General features: G+C 40.2%; 1 protein-coding gene across 1 annotated transcript; it reads right to left on the reverse strand.

Moving 5' to 3' along the window:
* Positions 1 to 2,087: 2,087 nt before the first annotated feature.
* On the reverse strand, positions 2,088 to 10,658 carry idh1 (isocitrate dehydrogenase (NADP(+)) 1). Its single transcript, XM_035914409.2, has 10 exons — positions 10,546 to 10,658; positions 10,432 to 10,514; positions 9,774 to 9,895; positions 6,842 to 7,133; positions 5,605 to 5,707; positions 4,817 to 4,994; positions 4,573 to 4,724; positions 4,286 to 4,426; positions 4,016 to 4,178; positions 2,088 to 3,052 (listed from the first exon to the last, which is right to left on the reverse strand). Exons 1-10 carry the CDS (start codon positions 10,634 to 10,636, stop codon positions 2,959 to 2,961), a joined length of 1,419 nt encoding a protein of 472 aa, XP_035770302.2. The 5' UTR covers positions 10,637 to 10,658; the 3' UTR covers positions 2,088 to 2,958.
* Between the last annotated feature and the right edge of the window lie 654 nt (positions 10,659 to 11,312).

An 11,312-nucleotide genomic window follows, 5' to 3' on the forward strand; every position in this document is an offset into this window, starting at 1 on the left:
TAACCAACAGCGCCATCTGCCGAGGACAAATGGCAGAGGAGAATTTTAAAAGACCTCTCAAGACCTCTTAAAAGGAACCGAGACTATTATGACAAGTTACTCTAAATATGTTACAAATTATCTCCACTACATAAAAAACGTACTTTAGAATACCTACAGTTTTTTTTGTTATTCATTCTTCGTTGTTTAAAACTATTTTGGAGCCTTGAGAGCGGCCATGTTTTTTTGCACACAATGCATTCTGGGACAATGACATGTATTGGTTGTTCTCAGTATAGGTGCTTTCGTTCAGCTAACCTGTTTTGTTTTGTTAAAGTGTAGCAACGGTAATTAATTAATTAATTTGCCTATTAGTGACCTGGTTATGACTTGGTAGACCAGCACTATCCGGTCTTTGACTCTGATTTTATTAGCCGTGTCTGGGCCCAAACTCCGCTGCAGGTCCCAAAGTCAAATGATAACTGCAGCAATAATGAGATTTGAAAATCTTGCTAAATTTGTTCATCTGTAATAAAATGATCAGTGTGACTGTAATTAACTAATTAGAATCTGTCTCTGTTTATATGAAAAACAAGGGAGAGCTTGGACATTAATGCTTTACTGATACAGAGAAACAGACAGACTGAAAAAACTGAAATCCAGTGATGATAGATCCTTGTTTTCAGCTTCCTTTTTCCCCATCACTGAACAAGCCTCTCCATTTAGTCTGTTGAATCCAAACTAAACGTTTATCCTTGAAACACAGTGCTGAGGATAATGCTGCTGAATGTAAGAGAGGGTTAGGGTTAGTGGCATCATTGGTGGAATCATTCCTCTTTCTGTTGACGTTGATAAAGTAATTGCATGTCACAGTTCAAAAACTAGGGCTGAGTTTGAAAACAGGTTTTATGCAGCAGCTCCATCTGCTGTTCAAATCAAGTAGGGATGAAATTCTCTCCAGCATCAGACAATTTGCTGCTAAAGCTAACCGAGCCACAAGGTTGTGCTCTGTTATTTTTTATTTGATATATGAAAATGTAATCTATCAACAATCCTGCATACTGCTGCTGGCCTGCATCTACAAGTTGTTCTGTAATCCTTGCTACCATTTTTTAAATCCTTTTTGACAAAGCTCACAGTTAGGGTTGGATCAGGTGACCCTGAATTCAGTTATGCTGCAATAGGTCTAGGCTGCTGGGGGCTTCCCATGATCTTTGTTCATCATTAACCTTTTCACTCACTATGTGTTTATACATGACTCTAGATTTAATAATTGGCTGTCTTGAATGACCTGTGAATGAGTGAATAAGGCAAGTTGTGGAGAGTGCTTTGCAGAGTAGCAAAGCGCGATATAACACAGTCCTTATACTATCTCTTGCGCCGTCTTTCTTTTCTTTTGTCTCCCAGCAGTTGGCCACCCCTCTATGAGCCTGGTTCTGCTGGAGGTTTTTTTCCCCACTGTTGCCAAGGAACTTGCTGATAGGGGATCATATCTTTGTATTAGGGTCTTTACCTGACAATATAAAGCACCTTGAGACAACTGTTGCTGTGATTTGGCACTATAGATATAAAACTGAATTCAATTGAATTGCTATTTCTGACAATCAGATATGTATTGTCTGTGCTGGCTTTTCTGGTGTGCAAAGAGGTCTTGCTGCACCTGCTGCTGTTCTGCCTGACTTGAGGCTTTCAATGTATGCACATGCAACCAAATAAATCACTGCAGAAGTGGATAAAATGGGCCGCCATTTAAATAGCAACTCTAAAGATGTAAAGAAATGCATTTCAATAAAATTGTGATCTTCAGAGCAGCTAAATACATGCTACAGAAATCATCTTGCAGTAGGTTACTTATAAATGAGTGACAGCAACTGTGTGTGACACTGTGATTGTAAGTTGATATTTACTGACTAGTCTAACTTGTGGAGGTTCAAACAAGGGAACATTTTGTTTGTGATAACAGTCAATGACCACCACCTTTTACTTTATACTACAGTATACTCTGTTTTGTTTATGCCACTTTTGGTGCACACTACATACTATCTGCAGTTTGTGTATGTCAGTATAGACTTTGCACCCATGGGTTAAATATAAAATCCAAAACTCAATAACTGAAAAACTCATTTATTATGAGTTATCAAATTGGGAATGAATAAGTGTAATGTTTATAGCAAACTAACAGTTTTAATGTGGTTTTTTTTTTTGGCAAGATCTAATTATCTAATATACTGGGTCTAAATTGAGGAGCACAAAAACATGTACACACAAACAAAGGAGGAAAAATAAATACAGCTCTTTAAAAACTGACAATTAAAAATTCAGAAATTAAAAGCAAGTATTGTACTTAATACCATTTGTTTTCAAATCATAAACTCTGTGTATTCTAGTACAATTAGTGTAAAACCTTCACTGAATGCATTGTCACTCTCCTGCAGTGCAGAGAGATTTTCATTAGTTACATACAGGCTGACATTGCTCTGTTTTTCTGGCACTATTCCATAAACTCTTGCCTGAAGTATTGTTAAAAAATTACAAGGTGAAAGAGATGAAGAGAATTAACAGATGACAAAATGTATAAGGCAGTGAAGGTCCAGAGGCTCTTTCAGACCAATACTGTCCCCCTGCATGGTACAGATCACTTCAGGGGAACTGAGTGCAATTAGGGTAAACAAGGGAACTGAGATATCAGGTCACGGCCCAGCGTCACTGTCACAAGCATAATTTTATCTTGTAGCAATCCAAGGTTGTGATCAGAAGCCCCCCATTCTGCTTTCTTCTGGACAAGGCATTGTTCTTGACTGACCCTCTCTGACTGATGACTGACTTTGAGTCAATCCTGGAATTCTGAGTGCACTCTTCCCTTTCCATGGGGTGGTGGGGCCCAAACTTCCAGTAACTGTGTAGGTGTTTCTGTGGGTGAGCATGTGTCTGAATGCATATGTGTCTGTGTTGAACTGCTTTGAAGGCTGGGAGATGAAATCACAGCTTGGGATGGCTTGCCAACTTGATCTTCAGGTTCTCTGCCAATTTGTCCAGGAACTCAAAGGTGTTCAAGTAGTCAGCACGTTTCACACTGCAAACAGAGTCAGAAAACAGATTGCAAAAGTTCAGAGATCACCGAATATGACTAATTTTGACAAATATTCAGGCTGCATTTATGAAGCTCTGTTAAGTCAAGTTCACTGTAGTCAAAATAAGTTTTGACTGCAACAACTTAGTGCTCCTTTATGCCATCAAATCTAAGGCCCATTTCTCATATGAATAAATGCGTGGTCGCTGTTTCCAAGACGAGGAATGGTGCTGAAATTTTTTTTTATTATTACAGACATACTGAGCTGCTGTAAAGGCTTATGTGAGCATACGCTTTGCCACAGTTGGGCTCTATAAACGTAAGCATATGGCTGCATCTTTTTGTACTTTTAGTAAAAATTCACTGTAATTATTCAACAAGCTCATTTTTGAAATGCCAAACAATACTTAAGAGGTTGGGAGCTGTCACATCTCCCGTCACACATAACTTGGTTGATTAATACCCAATAATTATGATTATGTTACATAGGAAAAAGGACAATGGTGAGTAAATCATAGTAAGAGGTAAAATATATGAAACGAATATTTAATACATTACGAGTTTTTTTCCTTTGTTTTGTTCTTTCTGCATGCTTAGTTTCTAGAGTGTGTCAAAGACAATTTTGAACATCCACATTCCACAATTGTAATATTTTATATTTAGCAGAACACTATAGGAAAGAAAAAGCATAACTGCTCTATATTGAAAAGAGCTCAAACATATTTAAAAACCTGATTGAATTAAACTTTAATTTACGGATGCCCCAATCAGGTACATTTTGAAATGGAGCTGTCCTTTCCGGTCACTGTATGTGGTGGCTTCCACAAACTGGTGCCCACTCTTATGTATTTTTAATAGATTATTTCTAAGTTCTGAGACTGTATCAAGAATGTATTGTAAGATCTAATTACACACTAATCTAACAGCACAATATCCTTATATGAATGTACATTGCATATGACTAACTTTGCAAGGCCTTTGATGCAGATAGCCAAATCTTTGGTCATGAAACCAGCCTCAATGGTCTCGATGCAAACAGCCTCCAGCGCCTCAGAGAACACTCGCAGCTCGGCATTGTTATCAAGCTTTGCCCGGTGAAGCAGGCCCCGTGTCCATGCAAAGATGGAGGCTGTAGGAAACAGACACACAGTGAAAGAGCATGCATTAGATAACTAACCTAGAGATAACCTTAGAGATAAAATCACATACGATCACTTTTCCACAATCTGAGCCTACCAATAGGATTGGTGGAGGTTTCCTTTCCCTGCTGGTGTAGTCTGTAATGTCGAGTCACTGTGCCATGGGCAGCCTCTGACTCTACTGTACGTCCATCAGGACAGATAAGCACACTGGTCATCATACCCAGTGAGCCGTAGCCTAAAACACAGGGACAACCAAAATCTACATTAACATCTGAATATCATTAGTCTACAGTACACTGCAATTTTTTTAGGCTTTTATTATTTAAGTTTCTGCATGGTTTTTCACATAACTTCTGATCTGAACCTCCTTTTTAAACCAACCTTGTGCCACAGAGTCAGACTGTACATCTCCATCATAGTTCTTGCAGGCCCAAATGAAGCCTCCCTCAGATTTCATGGCTTGGGCCACCATGTCATCAATGAGACGGTGCTCATACCAGATGCCCTTGGCCTCAAACTGAGCACGATACTCTCTGAAGCACACAAGAAGGTGGACAACACAGTTCTGGCCCATGTCTGCTACAAGGATGTTTGCATAAGCTGCTTGTGCATGTGCTGTCCTTACTTCTCATAGATCTCCTGAAAGATGTCTTTGAAGCGTCCATCGTACTTCTTCAGGATGGTGTTCTTGGTGCTGAGGTATAGAGGCCAGCCTTTGGACAGAGCCATCTGGAAAGAGCTATTAGCAAAATCCCTGATGGACTTATCTGTGTTGTACATTCCCAAGGCCACACCACCTGTGCCTGGATAGACACAAACAAATAGACATACAGACAGACTAAATTCACACGAATTATCGACTTTAAAGGCAGACAATCTTGGACAAACTTGGAAAAGTACTCCATTTAAAATTTATTTCAGTTCATTCAGTGTTAAACCTGAACATATCAATATTTACAAGAGCATGAACAAAGATATCATCTTTCACAGTATTTCACAATAAAACCCATACAATATAAGGTTAATTGTACTAACAGACTTTTTGAATTTTCTACCAAACTCGCTAGTTTTGAAACTGTACTATAAAACAAATATGGAGGAAACAAGCTGTCAGCTTTTCTAAATCCTTATTTTATATACACTCTGTGGGGTGGACATGCAAGATATGGTTTTATACTACAGAGAAGCTTGATGATAAGATGGAGACAGTAAAGAGTAGATTCAACAGAATATTTGTTTATTTATTTATTTTAAACAATCAGACCTTTTGCATGTGGTAAATGGTTTGGATCTATCTATCTATCTATCTATCTATCTATCTATCTATCTATCTATCGAGAGAGAGAGAGAGAGAGAGAGAGAGAGAGAGAGAGAGAGAGAGAGAGAGAGAGAGAGATATGACTGGCTTCTTACCCTCAAACTCATGGACAACATATTTGACAGCCTCTCCATTTTTGGGTGTGTAGGTCATCTCCACTTTCCCAGGCCCAGGCACAACAAAGTCTGTGGCTTTGTACTGTAGGGAGAACAGTGAGTAAGAAAAAAGATACAATCCCCAACATATATAATAACAGCAAGAAAGACTGTCATAAACACCTAAAGAGGACTAGTCAGAGTGTACAGCATTGTTCTTTCTGACATCTAACAGATATTATGTAACCAGCAGCCATCTGATACGTCACCCAACTGGAAGCAGAACTGTTGACTTTGGCTATGCACCATGAACCAACCTGTGATTTACTTCTGTGGCTGTTGAGGTGGTACACTGTGGTCCAAAGGACAGCTGATGAAACCTAATTATTGACCAAGTCACTCCTAACAAGCCCACAACGTCCGATATAACTGTCAATTCCCTGAGCTCATACATCAGCTGACGGAGGGAAAGAGCAGTTACAGAAGTGTGGTAGAAAATTACAGGCAGCCCCCGAAATGGTAACAATAATTAAGATGAAGTTTTAGTTTAAAACACATTTTATTTTAACCTCATTTGGAAAACTTCAGAAAACTATGGGCATTATTTTTCTTTGCCAAAACATAAACCATGAAAATACTATTTCACACTAAACTAGATGAAGACAGACTCACTACTCTTTGCTCTTTGGTGTAGAATACACATCCTGCTTCTAATGCAAGGGTTTGAATAAATGTGTGGCTTTGCAAATGAATGTGATGTCTGGAGACACTTTCCTACAGGCTTGACTCTTTGTTCTTATCACCTTTTTCTTTCATTGTCACCTCCCTACCTCCTAAATGCTAATTTGCCTGAGCCATCTTACCTTCACAGACGCTCTATAAATCTGTAGGGCATAAACAGACTTCTACAGTAAACTAACTCTAGAACAGGACATTGAGTCATTTCCTCAACATCCTATTGACACAATAATATACACGACATGAAACTACAAAAATCTGAGTAGTTTTACATCTTAAAAGATGGAAAAAGGTGTCTTTGTGTCACATATTCATTTGTAGGTTGCAATTTTTAAATACTGTTGGAATGAAATCCTCTTTAATTACAATCTTATTTTTTTGGAGACTTTGAAAAACTTACATGAGATGTGTGAAATCTTGACTAGAGATTCACAGACCATATATCCCCACCTTAGCATGCATACTTCAAAGTTTTCAGTAAGTGGGACCGATAGGGTACCTGATCTCCATGGGCATGTCTGCCGATGATGATGGGCTTGGTCCAGCCGGACACCAGGCGGGGGATATTCTTACAAATGATGGCCTCCCTGAACACCGTGCCCCCGAGGATGTTACGGATGGTCCCGTTGGGTGAGCGCCACATCTGCTTCAGCTTGAACTCCTCCACACGTTTCTCGTCCGGCGTGATGGTGGCGCACTTGATGCCCACATTGTAACGGTGGACTGCCTCTGCTGCCTCAACTGTCACCCGGTCGTCAGTTGCATCTCGGTTCTCCATCCCAAGGTCATAGCTTTGCAAGGGGAGATAAAGAGAACATGATTAATGGTGCCGAGAGAAAGCTAATACATACTTTTATAATGTCTTGGAAATGTACCTAGACAATAAAAACCTCAAAGTTTTAGTACAAAAAGCAAAGAATACTTTAAGCATTTTAGCTGCTCCTTCACAAGGTGTCACCAGGACGCAGCTCCACATGTGTGACTTAGTAAGCTTTTATGCCCAATGCCCTTCATCACACATTGCCAAGGGTTTTTGCCTCTTTTTGCTTGTTAGGGTATGGTGTAAACCACTATACTGGGGAGCTAGTGGTAGTAACTACTACAGGGCTCAAAAGATTAGTAAATATAACTGATTAGTAATTATAATTGAGAATATTTGTGTGTAGGGCTGCACGATTTTGCATAAAATGAGAATCACAATTTTTTTGCTTAGAATTGAGATCACGATTCTCTCACGATTTTCTTTTCCAGTATAAATATTTATTGCGCTTATTAACTGCACATCAACTTCGTAACAGTTGAGACTCAACATAAAAACAACAAATGTCTCACATTTTGTTGTTGCCGCAAAATGTTGTACTGCTTGAAATTCCGTCTCCACCGTTGCTCGACACTGCGTGTATAGAGCAGGTAGTGCAACAATAGAAAAATAGTTGCGGGACGGCACTGTGTAGCGTTTGTCTAGGGTGTTGATCATTTTCCTAAATCCCTCGTTTTGCACAGTGTTGATGGGAGCCATATCAGGTCAGGTGATAAGTAATAGCCTCCGTAATTTCTTTGTGCCTGCAGGAGTTTGACAGGTATAGGGAAGCGCTGTATAAGGTTCCCGTTATTGATGTTTGGGTGGTTGACCGGGACGGATTTTCTCCTGTCACTTTCTCGTCATCCCTGACGTGCTCTCCGTTGTTTTTTCCCTGCCAATTTTAGCAGCCAGCTTCTGTATCACGTGGTATAAGGCTCCGCCCTCGTCATTTGTTGAGCAGGAAGAGTGAGCGCTTGTTTTCATGCAGATTACGTCCCGGATCAAAATGCGATACAATCGCCGTCGTCTTTTTTTCTTTTTTTTAAATCGTTGTCATTTTGAAATGAGATCGCACATAAGTATGAATTAAGATTGCGATTTTCTAACGATTAATCGTGCAGCCCTATTTGTGTGCTTCTAAGAATTAGAGTATGAGATTAGGAATGAAGACAGGGACCAAACACACACAGAGAACATTATTAATTATTAATCTCAGCAGCAGTGGCACTGAATGTTATGAGCGTTACACGTATTTACACATAACTTAGCAGCAGACCCCAGTGCACTAACTACCGAACACTATGCTATTGATTTAGCTGAGTGAAAAGCAAAGCGGAGAATGTCAAAGTGTACCTGCTGTGATGTGGAACACAATAACTGTGTCAAAGGACATGAATGACTTGAATGAGTGGTGAAAGTGAATCTGATTATGGAATAATTTGAACTGCTGCCAGAGCTTTTTGCACTTCATTATGAAGGCAATTTTCTTGCCTGCAGGCCCTGACACAGCATTCTTATGAAGGAGACTTTCTATTAACCCTCTGTTCCATTTTCTTTTAGGCACTGCCACTGTAACAAAGCAACACAAAGAAAGCAAAAAAAGGAATCAGTTGTGCAACGAAAGCAGGCACTCTGCCAGCATAACTGGATCGGTTTGCTCCACTTGTTATACTTGAGAAACCTCACAGCTTTAACAAACAGTTAGAGGAGGGGCTGAAAACCAGCTCAGTGTCCTTAAACTTCTCTTTGGCAATTATCTTGTGTGCTGGCTTTGTATGAAAGTGGCCTTGACCTTTTACCTACTTCCCTCCTCCCTCAACTGAAAATCCAAGCCACATGAATGAACCGATGAGGGGAGAGGCAGACAGGAAAGACTGTTGACTTGAGTGGTTTGATGTGATGTTGCTTTTCTCCACATTCTTTGGAATCTGGAATCTGGAATTCTTGGAATATGTGCTTCCAAGAATTCCGTGCCCAGCATAGTGAACCACCTGACTGTGTGGTGGGAGTTCTAACCATTGTACTATCGTGGATGGTTAACAACAGTGCAAAGTCCATGAAACAGATAAGTAGAGGAAGGTCAAATTAAGAAACCGATGACGCAAATGGATGTTATATTACCAATTATTGTTGTTACTTTTTTGGACATTTCTGATCTACAATATCACCCATCATTGCATTTGATTTAATAATACTTGTTGAAACTTTTCATTGTCTTCTTGATTACAAGACTTTTGTAAACAGCTTTTAATGCAATGGTGATTTTTTTTCTGAGGTGGCAGCTGCAGTTAGTATATTCTGCTTTGCAGCTGAACCATTAGACACCTTTCGGGTGGGGGGGGAATGTATTTTCAGGGCAAAGGTCAATGATGGGGGATGCATTAAAGCAAGAATTCAAACAATAACAACAACAAACAATAAGTACCAGGCATGCAGAAAGTGTTGCTTGAATTCCGTTTTTGATTCTGTTTTACTAAGACTATCCCTGCTGGGAGTACTTACCACTGCACCACTGTCATGTAAACAAAAGTATATTTAAAAAGAAACCATTAAATCTAAGCAATCTGAGCGCACTGAGCTGCTAGAACAATGGGATCTTTACACAGTGTAGTAGTACAGGTGTATTCACCTGTGCACTTCAAGCTCCAGGTACGGAAAGATGAGTTTCTCCTTAATGAGCTCCCAGATGACCCGAGTCATTTCATCTCCTTGCATCTCCACCACAGAGCCAGCCTTGATCTTGGGAGACATCTGTCACAATAGAATGACCATGAAGAGGACAAAAACAAATAAGTTACTCTGACACTTATTCTGATTACTCAAGTGACTCGAGAGAGATTATTATTACACAACAATTTGTCAAATGATGATACCGATACCCAAGAGGGGGGAAAAGGTCTGTAGACTATGAATGAATTCATTCACAAGATGCTTAACGTATCCAGAGCTGTGACATGAAACATGAAACCAGGAAGGAGGTGTTGGCTGAGGATATCAGGCCTGAATGGCCACTATGTCGGTTTGCTTAAGCTACCCGCAATTTAATTTGAATGAACAGCCGACACAAAAGTGTATTTCATTGCAACGCAAACAGAAAAACGCGTTACTTCAACTTTGTCACCATCCCCCCTTTTATTTTTCTTCTTTGGACAGATGACGGCTAATCCCAGCAGCAACAACACAACAACAAAAAAGAAGGAGCCGCCGAGTATTTCTTTCTTTCCTGCACGACGCCATCATTGTGCTCTGCAGTAAGCGCTGTTTAATTCAGTACTACAAACGCCTACCGTATTGAGTTTAAGATCCACGACACAACCAGAGATGAGGAAGCCGAACGACGCACTGCCGGAGAAGACGGCGTATCTAGCTGCTAGATGCCAGTTTCTATTCTGCGAGCTCACTTGGCCAATCAGAGAAGAGCGGAAAACGTTTAACGCCAATCAGATAAATCCACACCGCAGAAGGGTAGGTCTGAAAGCGGTGATTGTCCATCTGATGAGGGTTTCCACGCCCACCGATACGCTTGTTTTATGCATGGACTGTTGCACAATGGGTGCTATAGAGATTGACAGACCACGTGACTTTCGCGCATTGCATGCCGGGAACTCGTGGCAAAACAATCCAAGTACCGCATCAAATGCAAGCATTTGCAGCACCGCAAAACGTTCATTCTCCGGTTCCAATACCTTCTTGCTTTTTCTTTGTCCCCCAAAAAAGTTATGTACAAAACGAAGGAGAACAATGCCGGTCCGTACAAAGACAGACTTGATGAAAAGTCAAAGGAAAGATACGAGGAAAAAATCAAAGGAGTGAAAGGTTTAGACCCTCACGAGCACACAGAGTGGACAAAATACGTTAGCGTGCTGCCCAACTTTCACCACGTTCATATTTATAGTTATACGGTCTTGGAGTGAGTGCATACACATGACGTTTAGTAACTTCAGGTCACTGCAACAAGCCCAGGTACAGCTTACCAACGGATGGGTACAGGACCTTGAAATGCACCTGTAGAACGAACTTTAGAACGAAAGTTTGCTGTTTCAGTGATAGTTGTATATCATATTATATCACTTCAAAAAGAGGTGATCCAGTAATGCTGCACTAATGAATTACACTAACTATTCACTTTAGCTAAAGTTATTAAGTTAGCTAAAGAGTTGGGATGCTG

This window comes from Neolamprologus brichardi, chromosome 16 (genome assembly GCF_056152115.1).
Source record: "Neolamprologus brichardi isolate AB-2024 chromosome 16, ASM5615211v1, whole genome shotgun sequence".
Classification (NCBI taxonomy): Eukaryota; Metazoa; Chordata; class Actinopteri; order Cichliformes; family Cichlidae; genus Neolamprologus; species Neolamprologus brichardi.